This window comes from Cygnus atratus, chromosome 2, assembly GCF_013377495.2.
Source record: "Cygnus atratus isolate AKBS03 ecotype Queensland, Australia chromosome 2, CAtr_DNAZoo_HiC_assembly, whole genome shotgun sequence".
NCBI classification, from domain to species: domain Eukaryota; kingdom Metazoa; phylum Chordata; class Aves; order Anseriformes; family Anatidae; genus Cygnus; species Cygnus atratus.
This window is the reverse complement of record NC_066363.1, coordinates 6,733,772-6,751,183: the sequence shown is the minus strand read 5'-3', so window position 1 is coordinate 6,751,183 and position 17,412 is coordinate 6,733,772. Positions and strand designations below refer to the sequence as shown.

The 17,412-nt window shown below is 39.2% G+C and overlaps 1 protein-coding gene across 5 annotated transcripts in view; it reads left to right on the top strand.

Moving 5' to 3' along the window:
* The window catches only part of XYLB (xylulokinase), an 82,216-nt gene that overhangs the window by 16,906 nt on the left and 47,898 nt on the right, over nt 1-17,412 (top strand). For all 5 annotated transcript variants that reach the window (XM_035554438.2, XM_035554437.2, XM_035554435.2 and 2 more), the window contains 6 exons: nt 265-346; nt 1,358-1,398; nt 1,825-1,940; nt 4,598-4,713; nt 7,185-7,258; nt 8,577-8,673. In XM_035554438.2, coding sequence (XP_035410331.1) covers nt 265-346; nt 1,358-1,398; nt 1,825-1,940; nt 4,598-4,713; nt 7,185-7,258; nt 8,577-8,673 — 526 coding nt within the window. The remainder of the gene's footprint in view (nt 1-264; nt 347-1,357; nt 1,399-1,824; nt 1,941-4,597; nt 4,714-7,184; nt 7,259-8,576; nt 8,674-17,412) is intronic.

Genomic DNA, 17,412 nt, shown 5'->3' with positions numbered 1-17,412 from the left:
CCAGAGTGACCCAGAGCTAAAATGCTACTATTTACTTAATGTATTTCAAAATCTAATCTCAGGATATTTCTATGAGGTTCTCTGACAAAAAAAAAAAAAAAAAGGTTCAAAATCTATGAAATATTCCTGCCTTAAATATACAGAAATGGCTATTGCAGCTGCTCTAGGGCTTTTCAGCTCTATGTTACAACCAATTGTATCATACACTGCAGATCATTTTCCATTTTTTAAGCTTTTTTTTTCACTCCGTATTTCTTTCCTTAGGGGTCCATTTCTCCGTATTATATTCAGCGATATGGGTTTAGCCCAGACTGTAAAGTAGTAGCCTTTACAGGAGACAACCCAGGTGAGATGATTAAATGCATAAGATTCAGTGAATATCATTATGCATGTACTGAAATTCTAGATCAATCTCATTAATTCTCAGATGCTCCCTTATACAGCGAAAGAATATCATGTTTATCAGCATTAATAGCTTTTTCCAACAGCCATCCATCACTGGCTCTTCTGAGGTATAGGCATCTTGGATAAGCTGGGTACTGCAAATGAATTCCCCGTAGCTTAGTAATTAGAGGTGACTTTAGGTTTTGGTTTGTCTCCACCTAAGAGTTTTGTGGGAATGGTTTATTAACCATTTGTAACATGAATTACTTCCATTTTTAACTTAGGAAATGTGAATTCAAAACCTGCTGTTGTATCTTTTGAATCAAAGAGCCTTTCTCTAAGAATTAGAGCTGTCCTTTTGTCAGACTGATATATCCCAGTGTAAGGAAAGGTGTTAATTTAGGATCAGTTTTTGGAATCCTCATGACTGTTTCAGTGCAGAGCAGTCATCTTTTCTCAAGAATATGAAAATAAAATACTTATCCATATAAGAGTAGCATATTCAGGTTTGAATAAAGATGTAGGCTTCATCATGGTATGTTTCCCGTGTGTATTATGGGGCATGATTAAGCTCTGAATTTCTTGAAAGTCAAATTTTTCCTCTAGAAATTCAAGTCCGGTTTAGTCCAATAAATATGTGAGTAGTTTGATGCAGGTGGGAGGCTTTGTACTTAAAAGTGTGTTGTTAAGTAAGGGTCCACAGCATTTCAAACCTGAACATACAAAACTTCAGAGAATCCTGCAGTTCTGCAGTTGCTTGTTTTGAGCATTTTGATCAAGTGTTAAAAGTAACTCTCTCACCCAAACTCTTGGCTCCTCTTTTGCAATGTGTAGGCCAAGGTTATCATGAACATAATTCCCATTTTTTCTACTTTGAGACAGTGAGTGCAGTGTACCGTGATGTCCCAAGTGGCATGCTAAAATTGAGTCATATGAGTAACTTTCTCTCTGTTATTCTGACTTCTGCTTTCAGCATCATTGGCAGGGATGAGACTTCAGGAAGGAGATATTGCAGTAAGTCAAAACATTCCTGAAAACTGTCCGTATCCCTGAATAAATGGGATACATGAAATGTGAAATGGTAACAAGGACGATAGCTGTAGGTTATCAGTTAAATTAATCTGCTAGTGTTGATTTTCTTTTTATTGCCTTCATGTTTGTTTTATTTCTATCAATCTGCAAGCTGCCTGAAAGATTTTAAGTAAACTGCAACTATTTTTAACTAATGCTCTAGACCCTAAAGCCCAAGTCTCTGTCTGGTGTGTATTTCACTGATGTGACAACCTAAAAGTCAGAGCTAGCTTCAGTACGAATCCAATTGACTTAATGTGTAATTTAAAAACAATTAGTGGTAATAACAAATGGTTTTAATTTAATTTCTGTATTGCTTTCCGTGCACGTTGTGATAACGCTTCAATTACTTTTTTTTTCTCCTTCCAGATTAGCCTTGGCACAAGTGACACGTTGTTTCTGTGGATCCAGGAACCGACTCCTGCCGTAGAAGGTCATATCCTCTGCAATCCTGTTGATTCGCAAACATTTATGGCACTTTTATGGTAATACCATTTTTTTTTGTACATCTGGGATCAATAACATAATTCTTTCTTTATATTAGTGGTTTATTTCTTTTGCAAAACGTTAATGAAAAGAATGTTCAGCATTCTGTACGGTATATGGCAACCTATTGCCGAAACATCTGCATCAAGATTATGGCATTCCCATTGTTCAATGTGGGTAACTGCAGAGTTGTGAAGGATAAATTCTCATGGCGATAAAAAGACAAAATTATTTTTATGTATACATAGGGCCAGTTCGCTGTGGATCGAAGGTAATATATTTAATGTACAGGAGTAGCAGTCTTCTGAAATGTAATAATCTGAAATGTCAGAAGCTTGACCGGACTGTGTAACTTCGGTGCTCTTCTAGTGGTCCAGAGGGGACATAATGGGGCAGGTGCAGACTTCCTTTTCATAGACGAGTATAATCAGTGCTGTTCAGGGACATATTAGACTGCGCATGTGGAAAATACTGAGATCTCAAGAAACCCAGCTGACAGAATGATTCTCCTGGTAGCTTTTGGCTGCTGTGATGTGGGAATGGTTTGGCCCCTCGCCAGCCAAGTAGGTGGAAGGAAGGCCTGAAGCTGTGCTGTCCCTCACTGAGTCCCTGTGTTCACCAGAAAAGCTTCCAAAAGAAGTCAGAGGCAAATATTTACAAGTAATACACAGATACATTTAGTGTCTAAATCCTGGGGATTGCACAGAGCACAGCACAGCAGTTACTGGCAGGAATGGGTAGGGCTGTTCCTCGGGAAGGCCTTCGGAAGTGGACAGCACTTCTGTAACAGGCCTGTTAATTACGAGTGTGCACATAAAACCCTCTTAAGGACTTAAGAGGGATTATTATTTTTTCCCCTACTTGGACTGTCTCTTGTAAGTCACGGTAGTAATATTGTTTAAATTATTACAGATGATCAGATCTACAAGGTAGCATTTTCCGAAGCGGAGATTTGGTGGCATTAGTGATTAACTCAACCCATTCCCTGTGGATCCTGAGATTACCTCGTATCTCTAACACTACAACATCAAACTGGAGGTGCTTGTAACTGAAAACTTCAACAGAGCTCAAATCTGCCTTTTAGCTGTGATGTTGAGCCTTACCTTTACAGTGAAAGGATGCTGTAGATGACAGTGGGAACTGTGTTGTGAAGTGGAGCTTAAAAGGGTGATGTCAACTGCAAGTTACTGAGTTTCATAATGTGATTTCCCAGCAGCTGGTTATTTTTGAAGCTTTGCATTCAAGTTTTCCTTTTCCCCAATTTTTCTCTATTTCCCACTGTTGCTGTGTGAAAGAGCTCTATAAACAACCTGTTTGTAATAGGAGGCACTGAGACATTTTTCTGAATAACTGCTCTGCTGTCATTCTTCTGCTGCAGCTTAACGTGTGCAGAGGGCCAAATCTTTGTCCTTCAGAACACAGGCTACTTCTGTAGCCATGCAGATGTAAAGAGTTCCTGTTCTGCCAGTCTAGCTGGTCCTGCCCTGACACTGCTCCTTTGGCACCCCCTTACTAATGGAGCAGTGTAATTAGTAGGGGACTTGCCTGGTTTAGTAGGAAAAGTGCCTCAACTCCCAGGCAGAATGTATGTATAGAAAACTTGAATGCTTTCAGTTGCTGCTATGGAGCATGTTCAATAATTTCCTTGCCCTCTTTCTGGATATTTCTGTGCCTCTCCTGCTGAGTTGGTGTGGTAAGTCCGTGTTGGAGAGTATTCAGACTGCTTTCCTTCGGGTCTGAGTCCAGTGCTGCAGTGTGTTGCAGGAGTGTTATATTCAGAGGAAACAAAGGAGGAGATGGCATAAAGGGTGCACAGATCGTGCACACTCAACAGATGCATATTTTACAGCATGTCTTACCGGCTCTGGGACAGAACCGTGTAGATGCAGCTGTGGTGCTTCCCTTTGCCAGATACTGGCACGGATCTAGACCTCGTAAGTTTTACTGGACCCAAGCTGGCTTCTGAAATCATAAATGATGTAATGCAGTGTGGAGATGCTCTTGTTCCTCCTTGCAGCCATCTCACAGTGAGCTTTCAGTGCTGTGTCAGAGTACTGCTGGCAGTGCATACGAGTGCTACCTCTGCACCCACAGCACAGGCCGTTTCGCTTGAAAGCAGTTACTGGGTCCAGCTGGGGGATGTCCAAAAGCAGGTGTTTGTCTTTGCTCTTGGGTGCAACCAGACTCAGTGAAGCCCTTGATGAGAGTACTGCTTCACGGCCAGCATGATTGGAGCTCCTGCTGCTGCGACAGACAGTGCATGGTGTGTATTCTTCAAGGCTTTGGGCTCCAGGAAATTGCAGTAAGTCAGGCTCTGGGCTGCAGCTCCTGCACGTGGAGCTCTGAGGAGATGTTAGCTATTCAGAGCTAGCTTGTGTTTGGCATGGCCTGCCAGAGTAGATCTAAGCCATTCACTCGTTGGAGAGATGTAGAAGAGCATCTCTGCGCTGTTTTCCTCAACATGTCTTGTTACGGTTGTTTTATTTACTTTCCTTCCTCTGTGTTTCTTTCCATAATGAAGAGATGATTCTATCTTTTTGCTTGCCTGGCAATATTCAGTTGATACAATGAACAGCAGTATTAAGTAAAAAAACAAATTGCTTAAAAAATAGAGTCAAATGGTTTGAAAAATGCATATGGTATGTCTGTGTTTTAGTTTTAAGAATGGCTCTCTGATGAGAGAGAGGATCAGAGATGACTGTGCTTCAGGCTCCTGGGATGAATTCTCCAAAGCCTTATCATCTACTGTTGCTGGAAACAACGGAAACTTGGGTATGAGCCTTAGCAGGGCTGGGAATTCCAGGGTTTGCTTGGAGACATAATTTGGTGGGAGTTGCACCTACTTTTTATTTGGGTTGTGATAAAGGCCAAGAATTAAGCCAAGCAAGGGAAATTTCTAATGTATACTCAGAAATACTCTGTTGGTGGGTGTCATAAGAGTATTTTTCTTCAGTGTTCACTAAATAAGAAAATGATATTTATAGAGCTCTTTTGGTCATTGAAAAGGTGTTAGTGGCATTTTATCTAAGGAATGTTTAGAACTACTAATTTCTGAAGGAGGCTTTCATGAAAGTTTGTTGCTTTTTGCTGAAACTCAAATCAAGTGGATTAAGTAGCTCCATGCTGTTTCTCTCTGTCTTCAATGGTTTTGCTCTCTGCACATTACTCTAGAATCATGCTCTGTGCATGTGAACAAAGCAGAAGTATCAAATCGTACCCAGGTGTCCTGCATTTTCCCCAGCATATGTCACAGAGTCATTTCATCCCTGTTTTCTCCCACATTATGTTAAGTGAATGAAGTAAAACGATGATGCAAACATTTAAAAAATATTAATAAATCCATGTATTTGTAGTTTTACATATTGTTTTCCTAAAGCTTAACATTTCATGGGTGTATTATATAGTTCTGAAATAAGTTATTGAAAGGTGAGCATAATCAAGATTTAAATTTAACCATTGCAGAGCTGGATTTGAAATCATTGCAATCATACTAGATCTGAATTGATATGTTAAAATTAATTAAAAAAAAGTAGGATAATTAGTCTATAGAAGACTTTACTCCTTAGAAAAGCGAATTAAAGACAGAGTTTCTTGACAGAGTGAGGTTAGCACTGTTTTCATTTTTAGAAGCTCTGTTATGTTGTCTGTCAAATCCAGTCTCTGTGGGGTATTAAAGTGGCCAGGCATCTCTTTTCGCTAGAAGACAAATCAATTCAGGTGTTTCAGAAAATGGGAAGATGTTATTCTAAAACCCAGAAGTCAGCCACTTGAGACAATATTTAAAAAAAAAAAAAAAGTAAAAAATTGGAAGTTGATGGAAGTCTTGTTAGTGATTTCAGGGATACCAGGACACTGGCTTTAAGGCTTAAAAATTGTGTTATTGTATATTCCTTCGGATAACTCAGTACCCTGTAAAAATTTGTTTTCCTGAAAGTTATCTTCAATAACTGGTATCCTTGGTTAACTTCTGTGTTACTTGAAGATACAGTATACACTTAAAAATACAGGAATCTGCGAGTTCCTGAGGGAAGCAGAGTGAAGAAGGACCTGGTTAGACATCCTCCCTTTTGACACTTGTTCCCTACACCCTTTATTGTGCAAGAAGATGCCACTGGAAGCTTTGGAGATCTGGAGATGAGCGGAGGCAGCGGCTAGGGTGAGGCTGGGATAACGAGAGTAACAGGGGTAACAAATGGAGAAAGAAGAGTGGTGAACAGGCGAAGGTCCTGTCACATCTGGGAGGTCCCTGAGAAAGCTATTAAAACAGCAAGTTTACCCGAACACCTCATATGCCAGGTGGCAGCAGGTTCAAGAAGGAAATTTTGGGATATAAATTCCCTGGTAGGGCCTGCAGATCTGTAACCCACAGTGTTCCTTGCTGGCAGGCTTTCAGAATGTTTAATCAAAAAGGTTGTGTGCGCTAAAGCACAGTGCTATTTCTGTTTTTTTTTTTTTTTTTTTTTTTTTGAGGGGTAATACTCAAAGGGCTGCTAGGGCAGCATAGTCTTCTTCCGAAGATCTGAGTCTTACAGGCTGTGCTGACTGCCCTTAGTTTCTTAGCTATTCTGTTCAGTTTTTCTGTTCTCATTTTCTTTTTTTTTGTCTCCTTTTTTTGAATATCTTTTCTGACCAACTTGTCATCAACACAAGGGAAATCTTTTTCTCACTTTTTGTCTAGCTGCCTGCAAAGCGTTACTGTATTTCTTTAGATCTCATCAAAATTATTCAGAGACCAGTTCTGCTTCATGACTTAAAATATCTGGTGCTCTCTAATAAACTCATGAAATCTTATCCAGTGCAGGAAGTGTTCCCCTATTCCTGTACTCTTCTTACTAACCTGTCACTTTTTCCATTTTTTTTCTTTCACCCTTGTACATAATTTATTGAAACTATTTCTGAGATGTTACATATTATCTTATTACTATATTACTTGCATGTGTGCATGTTTTGGTGGGCGTGTGCTTTTTTGTAGACTTGTCTTTTATTATATCGTTTGGATTTCTAATGAAGTGTTAGAGGCATTGAGCCAGATATGTTTAAGATCCTCTTATTTTGTAAACTGAAAGTAATTAAATTTAGTAAGTATCTGGACTGAAAAGAGTTAAGAAACAAGCTGTGCGGTGTCTCAGATGTCTTTCCAAATATATGACATGCATTTATTATCATTTTAGCTGTGTGCTGAAATAAGATTACAACTTTGGGCTAGGAGAAAACATGACACTCTTTAATGTTCCTTGATGCAGGTTTCTACTTTGATGTGATGGAAATCACCCCTGAAGCAGTTGGGATTCACAGATTCAACAGTGACAACCAAAAGGTAGTAATAATCTAATGTCCAAAAGCTTGAAGGAGTACTCTCAAAGCTCAAAACCTTTGCCATTATCTTTTTTTTTTTTTTTTTTGGTCTGAGATGCTTGCTTTTGAATTTCATTGATTGATGCAAGTCCAAGGGATGATTTATATAAGGTTTGGTTTGTAGCTAGAGAACATCCACAATACAAAGTTGGAACTAGAACTTATTTTTTTTTTTTTTTAAGGAAATATTTTTTTTTTTTACTAGAAAATGTGGATTTACTTTGAAAAGAGGTTAGCTTTAGGGTTATTGAGAGCTCAGTAAACTTGTATCACTTAGTCCCCACCTTCTAAATTTTGGACACAGATAAGAATGTGTTGAAACATTGGGCTATAGTATTTCCTTTTATCTTGCTCTAAATGTGAGTGCAAAGACCTCATTTGGCTGTCTTGCATGTCTTTGGTTAACCTACAGGCCACATGGTGGTAAGTAAGTAAACACAAGCTCAAGTACAACAGGAATTAAAATAAAAATTATGCTATGAAAAGAAAAGTTCTTTTTATGTTCGTATTTTTTTTTTCTTTAGAGAAATGGATGTTGTTTAAATGCCTGGCTTTCTGGGTGGTATTGGAACTCAACAGATGTTTCTAATCAATCATGACTCCCTGTTGATTAGACCTCACTTAGGTGAACAGAGATTGATACTATCTTGTGTTTGCAGTGTAGCGCTGGTCTTTTAAACACTTACTGCTTAAATGAATGCTTAGTCACTTCTTGCTGTTTTTGTAGTGTATGAAAAAACTCAACTTTTTGTGAAATGTTTTTTTGTATTGGTTTGTAGTTCAGCATTTTCCTACCTCTTTTGCCTTTCTTCTGGTTAACAGAAGGACAGAAAAATGTTATAAATAGCAATTAATGAAAAGATTATTTCGCTTCTCTGCAGACAGAAATGGATTTAAACTTCTGTGACATTGCTTAATGCATTTGAATTTTATCTACTTGCTTTAATTTAACGTTTTTGAGATACTGATCTTTAAGCAGCTTTTTGTGCCGAGAAATGCCAAGAGTTTACAACTCACACTAGCACCTCTTCCCATCCATCCGGCATTGATTTCAAGACTGATGGATTTGCCAACAGTTCTGCGGTTATGGGTTGCGTTTGAGTCTTTAGGTGTGCCTTTTGTATGTGACTGCAGAGCTGGGCCTAGTTGAAAGCTGACTTCAGGGTGAAGACAAGGATAATGAACTGTAAATCTGTCTCGTACTTTTAACCTGTCTCCAACTTGGCATTGTATACTGTGCAAGGTGCTGGTTAATTTAATGTATTCATTCTTTGATACAGGTTTCAGACTTTCCAAAGGAGGTGGAAATACGAGCCTTGATTGAAGGGCAGTTCATGGCCAAGAGGATTCATGCTGAAAAGCTGGGATATAAAGTCAGTAAGTATGATGAAAAAGCTGCAGAACTAATGGCGCTAGAGTTCAAACACAAAGATAGGAGTTCTGACAGTAATGTCAGTATCGTGATTCATGCCCTAACGGATACAGAAAGTGGTATGAATTCTAAACTAGCCTCTTGGAAACATTTTTGACAGTATGCTGGGGACAAATTTTTGCGGATGTTAAATTTAGAAGGACCGGTGATTTAACTTTGATTACTTCTTTTCACGTATTCTTGCTATTTCATTGTTACTGAGCTGCACTGTCAATTTTTAAATAAGAGTTTGGATTTTCGTTAGCTTGTTAAGTGAAAAGAAGAACAGCCTTCTGCCTGAAGCACAAGACCGTAACTCAGAAAATCTGAAATCTACATTCAGTTCCTGGACCTGCCATAAAATGGTCGCTTACCTCTTTACCATAGTTTTCTGTTAATAAAGCAGAAGCCCTTTCTCTGTCTTGTGATTTAGAAAGTAAGAGATCCTGCTCCCCAGAATTAATTATATAGTTTTTAGCACATTGAAACAGCAAAATAGGCTAGCATTTTACTTAAATAAGTGTGATGTGAAATTCTAGGAAAAAAATAGGAGAACTGGTAAGCTGTTTTGTTGGATTTGTCTGCCAGTATGTCAGCCAGTGGCATCTTAAAAACATTGAATTACCTTTTCTTGATGGCTTTCTGAAATCATATGATTTTACAAAATAAAATGTTGGTTGTTTATATAATTTACAAGCCAATCCTGACCTAATGCTTTGAGCTATTTATTTGCTCGAATCTCTTACTTTTATTCATAACCATGAAAGACAGTTTTTTTTTTTTGTTGTTGTTTTGTTTGTTTGTGAAGAGAGAACTCCAGGAGCTGCAAGTTAAGAAAATATAGAGACACTGGAACAAATCACAAGGCGTGGCAACACCACCTCATAAATTTACACTGTAAAGATTTTCCTGTTACGCGTTTTCTTATATACTTGAAACAGTATTTAATTGCGGAGGTTATTTATGGAGACAGAGATTCAAATACATCATGTTTAAAATACCCGTTTATCCTTCAATCGTAGATTCTGCTGTACCAAAAGATTGGCTTATATAGGCTAGAAAGCTCATGGCTGAAGAAGATACATTTGTAATTTTTAAATGGTCAGGGGTTAGACAAACACCAGAGTAGGAGGAGAATGATTTAAGATGCTAGGCAACTCTGACACAGAAACAAATGGGTAGAAATTATCTGTAAATACAATTAAGCTTAGTAGAACATATGAAAACCTAACTAGTTTTAGGATGTGGCTTCATAAGCTTTAGAATTTTCTTTATTTTTATTTTTTTAGTGTTGTAGGTATCTACAGCAAAAAGGAGATGGGTGTGATTGCATTGTGTTCCTGTAGTTTCCTTGGAACCTTGTATGCTTTTGTTTTGTTTCATCCCAAGGGTCTAGCTATTTGGTAACTAACAGATGAGTTGCTTTAAGAAAGAACTGCTGTACGTAGTGTAGGCTGGATACATCTCCCACTTTTCCTTAGTGGTATTATTTAAATGTCATATTCTGTTGTTTGTGTGGTGATGGCAGGCTTACATCTGCATTTGCTGTGTGACAGCTCTGAAAACAGGGTGTGTTCTGAACGTGTTTCAGGGTACGGATGAGCGTTGTGGGAATTACTCTGATATTACCAGACTTTCTCTTGTTTAATAGCTGCTCCTTGTCAGGCTGCTTTTTTGTTTTTAATGTGATTTAAAAGCTTATTTATCATTTGGATGAAAGATACAGTCAGGACCCTTGTGTTTATTCAATTCCTCTTAGGCTTTGTCTATATGGACAATTTATTTTTTCCAGAAATCAAGATTTGTATTCGAAAATATAAGTACAGCAGTGTAAACCTTTTGTGTGTTTGTTTGTTTGTTTGTTGTTTTCACCAATAAGAGAATACAGTAATAACTGCTCACAAGATCCAGAAAGTTACATGATGATACTTATTAAATTGATCTGCCACAGAAGATGGAAGTGACGTGGTCAGTCACAACGAGCAATTCCCTGTGGTATCCCGAGGTTTATGTGGTACCATCTCAGTGGTGCAAATGAGCCAGAATCGTGGCTGAGAATTTTCCTAGCTCTGGTACCAAGGTGCTGGAAAATCCTTTCTGCAGAGTCATGAACCCGCCTCTCAGTTCCTGGGCCAAATGCACTTTGGCTGACTGTGGTCTGGAAGGCAGCAGGTAAGCCAGAAAGCCATGTGCGTGGAAGAGAATTTTGTAGAATATATTTCTGTTTTTCAGAGTTCTTGGATATGCACTGCAAACATCAGGAATGTCAGATAATCCCTTAGAATTTATTTTTGGCTAAAGAATGTATTATGTTGCTAGTAGCAGTGTTTTAAATCTCCTCAGTCTGCCCGGCTCTGCAGGAAGAAGTGCAGTGATGCCGAAATATTATTTCACGTATAAGGTTTTGCAGCCAGTTTGACGTGTCCGGTACATTATAGATCTTTCACAAATTACAAATAGTACGGAAAAAATTAAAACAGCCTTTCAGCTGCTGTGTTTGTGCTCGGCTGTGGGTGTGTGCACAGGCTTCAGTGCATCTCGTGTGCCAGTAGAGGGCAGGGGATTCTGCCTCATGATTTTTTTTCTTTGAGGCTGGAATGTGTGTGTCAGCCTTGTACCGAAAATGGCTCAGAGTCGCCAGATAATCCTTGAGAGAAAAGTTAGACCTTACATTAATCGTGATTTAAGGCTTTTAAAAGTGTGTGTCACTTTGCTCTAATTGCTCTAATCTTTCTCAATCAGACTTCAGGGGAAATCATTCAGTAACACCCTGTATCCTGTTTTGCTTACGGGCTGGATAGAGCGTTGTGATCTAGAAACAAACAAGCAAAGTTTGGTCTGTGCCTGTTGTTTACATCCTCTCATTCAGAGATTCATGCAGATAAGGGGAAGGTTCGCTGTTTTGCCTTTATTTTCCTGGATTTTGATTATATCATGAACACCTTCTGTTTTGTCACTTCCTTCTTGTGCTTACAGCCATCCCGTTTTGAAAGCTAAGCTCGCAACTGGAATTCAGATGCTGACTGTAAACATGCTTGTTGCCTGGTTTGGGGACTATTGTAATAGGGAACGTACCCATCCTCGTTGGCCAAAACCATGGCAACTTTACAGAGAAATGACAGTGTGTGCAGCTCGGTGACACAGGTGATCACAGCAGCTCTAAAACTGTCAGTGGCTTAGAGTGATCTGCCAGTACATGCTTTAATATCTTCATAATAATCGTTAATAAACTTCAGAGTTGATTCTACTCCTGACCAAGCAGCCCTAAACTTCATGTTGATACTGGCCAGAGAACGTTATGGTGGTCCTTGCTTGCACCCAGTGAAGCTGTCCTGGTGAAGACCTACAAAACTGATTATTTTTGGGAGCAAAATCTGCCCTGCTGGCCACCGGTGGGTGAAGTAAACATTGCCATGGTGTGGGTTGTGTATGCTGAAGGAAGGCAGTAGGCGTTTGGTGGCGTTTCCACGTGCAGCCAATAGATATTGAAATGATGTGCTGGTAGTATAGAAACCTTTGTGGTCATGGTAATCAGAGCAGTACGTGCATGCATACTAGGTCGTGTGTGCTAGAGCTGTGGAACTGCAGCAGTAATTAATAAATCCTGCCTTGTAGGTAGAAAAATTCTCTGGGGTGTGTGTGTGTTTGTGTTGAAGCTGCTAGCTTTGGGCATGGCTCTCAGTGTTCACGTTGTGTACCTCTGTTGGTGGGTTCTTAATACTCTTAGGTGCCCCCTGTGCTGTTTGTGTCATGTTTGTACCTTCAGGAATCTGATTCTGCCACCTAACTACCATCAGCAGGGAGAGATGGATAGAAGGTGCCAAGTTTTACAAGCGAAAGCATTGTCCATAAAATCCTGCGTCCGTGTTTATTATGGAATTTACAGTTTGTTACGTACGTAAATCCATCACTTGCAAATAACGGTGGTGCCCTGAATTCTGCTGACAGCACTCGGTGCCTGTGTATTGGCTGGGGTGACGCAGACATGCCTGTGTTTTTGCACTGTTAGAAGAATGAGATGTTTTTTTTCTTTAAGTGCCGTATGTTACTGGTGTTTCAAGCGTGTGTAAATGCATCATGCTGGTCACGTGTACAATGGGATGCATCCTTACACAAAGCGGCAGTCATACAGCACTAGAAAAATGAGGAAATGTCAGAGCATGCTGGGCCTGACTTTCCAGCAGTCAGAAAATACACGTTCTCACTCTGAAGAGCTCAGTCTAAGATTGTACAAGGGCAAACTCCACGTTCCCCAATTTCCTTTTTTCTTCGGGTGATGTTTTCATCTGATGTTCTTTTCAGCAGGTTGACGGTAGTAATAATGTGTGCCTCTTTGTCTGCAGGGAGGGCAGTCTAATGGAGCGAAGGGACCTCAGAAAATATCAATTAGCGTAACGTGGAGCTGTTGTGTTTCATTGTTCACCTTGTCAGGTGGAGGCACAGAAGCCCAAAGGTGAGGCGTGAGGCTGTCACTAGTCTGCTTGATGGTAAGTGGCTCTCCGGTTTGGCAAGGCGAGGTGCCACGGATTTTGGGACCCTCACAGGAATGGCTTCTATGGTTGTAGTCTCCAATTCTCTTACAAATTAGCGGCAGCTTTGGGGTACTTGTTCTCTTAGTCTTTGCCCTCACTGCTGAGTGTGTTTCTACTCGAGTTGTAGCAGTGTTTTGGCTGAAATGGGGAACGCTGCGAGTGAAGCCATTTTGTAGTTGCATACAGATTAAATTGATGTTTATGCCCTACGGGATTTAAATTTCTTAGAGGAATCAATACTAAAATGTTGTGTTGGCTTCATGCTTGTCTCTTGATGTTTGCTGCCAAGAGTGCTGATGGGGTTTCAGCAGCACGAGGGTGATGGCTTTGTTAGGGGCCTTTTGCTTCAGCAAGTGAGTGAAAACAGTTTAAAAATAATTAGGGGACAGTGCCCTTGACAGGAGGTTGAAGTCCTATGTTTAAAATAATAGTGAATGGTGGTAATGGTCAGATTGGAACATACATGAATAGTGATGGGGCAGAGTGAACTGCTTAGTGTGTGGTACAAACAAAGTGTAAACACCCCATGCCGCTGGGCATGTATATTTGAGGGAGGAGTGTTGGCTCAAAAAGTACTTTCGAATTCATCAAAGGCAGGATATTCCTCCCAGATAAGTCATTGATACTGCTGCAGAGGATATTTGTATTTTCTGATGAAACTTCTGGCTGAAAAGAATGCCAGCCTGAGATGGGCAATGCCTTGCCAAGAACTTTATTGCAGCTCCTCGTTTCCCACAGAGCATCGGGCTTGCATCGCCGTCCTGCAGCCGAGCATTTAGGCACCATCAAGCAAGGCTTGGTTTTAAGCCAGTGATCTGGAGTGAGAGGTTGGTTAGCTCATTACCAACTCCCTGACCAAGTCCTTTACAGAAAGGGCTTTTTATTATTGCTTGGCTCAGGAGAGTACAGTATTAGTCTAGCTAGTTTTTAAACGGGTTAGATAAAGTGTCTCTGAAGGAAATGACCTAATATGCCATAAGGAAGTTGCTTACGTGCTCTAGGCTTTTTCATGTAGTGGCTATTGTCTTGCTTTTAGTTTGTTTTATTGTTGTTATACATATACAGGAAACACAATGAAGACAGAAAATCCGAAGAGTTAATAAAAATGTTGGAAGGGGCACTATCTGTCTTTCTTTCCTGACACAATGATGAAATGTTGTCATTGTTTGAACAATCACTTTTAATGTTTGGTCAGCAAAAGAGCATTTAAATGGTTCAATTCCTGTACCCTGATGGGGGGAGAGATTGTTTATAACTGTTCCAGTGGATGTACTGTTCAAGCAGTATTGTGAAAAATAGTTAAGCTGTCAGTTGACTGGTTTTGTTAGAGCTTCATGGATCTCTAGAAGCTAGGGATTTGGAGATCAGCTGGGTTATCTAATAAATCACCTTCTATCACTTGTTTTTTGAGACTGATCTATAGTTTTAAATCCATTTAGATTAGCAAAGGAATGACATGATTGCAGTCCTTAAGTACCTTCTTTGGGAAAGGAAACTTGACAGTATAGGACTCTAGAGCCTTACAGGCAGAAACATTATGGTTCAATAACTGGAAGCTGAAGGTAGGCAAACCTCAAATGACAAGCAGGGTGCAGATTGTTAACAGAGACTGAAATCAAACAATGCAGCAATTGACAGTGGGGTAGTAGATTCTGAAGCTCTGACAGTTTTGAGAACAAGATGGATTTTTTTCTAAAAATAGGTATCCTGTTTTTAGTAAAGGGATCATTTATGTTATTGAAGGGTGAGTTTGAAGGATCAGAGTTGTTCGTTCTGTCTCAGAAATGTGAATCTGTAGGAGATGCAGTTGTTGGGAAGCTCATCTGATTCATAGCTATCCAAACATTGCTTTGTATTAATCATTTATACCAAATGCTGTTATCACCCTAAGTGATCCCCTGTTTTGATGATCATTCTGCTCGTAAAATCCTACGTTCACCTTTGTTAACACTGAGTCAAATGTTAGATATTTATTATTTTAAATCTCTCTTCCTCTTTAAATCTCTCTCTGTCTTTCTGTATTTTCCTTTTTGTTGCTCAAATGTGACAGGCCTGTTAGCGAACTCTAATCAGCTCTTCCAAGATTCCCTAGACCCTGTCTTTCCTTTTTTCTGATTTAAGGTGATTCAGCTTCTCTTGCACATCTCATGTTATGCATCAGCTCTGAGCACTAAGTGTCTCAATGCTTTCAGCTGCATCAACCCACACTCGAGTTTTTCAGCGTTAACAGGGTTCTACTAGATAAGTCATTCTTTCCCTACCTACTCTATTTGCCTACATATATGGTGATTTTTTAGCTATGATTGTGTTTGTTGGATGAGGTTAGGCAAGACAGATTTAACCTGCTTTAAAACAGAGTAGAGCCTAGGTTTTTAAAACAGCTTTAAGTATCTAAAGCTTTGGTTCCCTCCAGACTTTGATTTCCGGAAGGCAGTTACTCAGTGCTTATTTAAACGATATCAAGAAAAAAAAATACTCCCTCCCCCAATTTCTTGTGTAAGTAAAAACCAAATAAAAGTTCCCGTTTCTTTGGACAGGTGGAATTTTGCAGTCTACTTGTATACCTAATTCTCTTGAGACATGAAAGGATTAATTTGGGCAGCTTTTCTTTCTTATTTCTGACCTGTGGATCCTAAGAATGCATATGGAGGGTATTCTTTTTCCACCTTTAAACTATAACGCTTTTTAGCCTGTATATGTTTTGTCTAATCTATGCACTAGAAAAGGTATGCATAGTGCACGTGAAGTGACAAGTCTCAGCCCCAAGGCTTTCACAGTGTTGGTTTAGTCCAAGTGTAAAGGGTGGCAAAGGATGGGAAGTTCATGAAAATAAGTTTCAAGTGCAGTAGTTACTCATGTCAAAGACAGAACTTTGAAAATAGGAGCAGAAAGTTTTTTAGCTTTGCACTTAAAGACTGAAATTTGGAATCAATGACAAAACTGACCTCAAGTAGGAAGGTTGGATGTGCAGAAGAGTGGGATTAGAGCATCCACAGAATTAAATCCACTGCTGGTATGGTAGGTGACATGAAATTCCTGATCCCAGTTTCTGGACAGTGATATAATTTCTCTCTTTAATGTTTGAAAGCCTGGACTTCATGATCTTTTGCAGTGTCCCTTTGGCTCATCAGTGCTATACTTCTCCAAGCTGGAAAATCTAAAGAATAGATAAAAGAGCAAAAAGAAAAAGTTTGCTTGAATCTGAAATTGTCTCTTTCCTGCAGCTCTTACAGTGATTGTACAGCATCTGACAGACTTAAAACTAAATCCAGGAGCACCTGCTAAGCATTGTTCATCAGTTACTACTCAAGTAGAGAGTGAGTTTAAAAACAACCTCTTCTCTATCACTAATGTTGGTCTGAAGTATTTCTTTTCCATCTGACAATATTTGAAGCTTAATAAGATCATATCAAGAAATTTCTGAAAGTTGGAAATTTGAAATTGAAAATAAAAGTGTGTGTGTATATATATACACACATATATACAAACAGAGGGTGGATTTGTGATGGTTTTATTTTTGGTAGTATCTCAGAATGAACTTTGAAGTTTTTTAGAGGATAACTACTGCATATAAATGTGCTTGTTAGTCTCTATCTGAAATGTTACTGAAGTGAGACTTAACTCTTTAATATTTCACCTCTAGGTGTGCTTATCTCTGTTGATTCTTTTGAAATGCATACTTTTTAGAAGTCTTTGGAAGCTTTGGTGGAGGAAGATTCAACTCAGTCTTGATTGTAGAAATCAGCTAGCATCTTACTGAAATACAAATCTGCGTGCTTTTGTACTTTTACTTTTGCAGTAACACAAACTGAAAGGAACAGCTGCGTAGGAGTGTGACCGAGCTGAATGCCCTGTCTGGAAAACTCTACTTGAAAGTGCTTGGTATGCACAAACACGTAATAGTGAATTCTTTCTTTTTACAAGCCAACAATGTCATGGAAAGTAACAATGCTAAACAATACAGGTGTATTATACATGCAGTATCAAATACCAGTAATATTTTGGACGACAGATTAACTGACCTGAATATACATTGGACTTCATTAACCTAAAGTTGGTAGCCAAAGTTTCAGTGTTCTTAGGTAAGTCCTCCATCGATGATAGAAGCTTTTTTCAGGACATTCTCGTGTACTTTTTTTAATAGATAAAGGTTACTCTTGTGAGCTTAGTTGG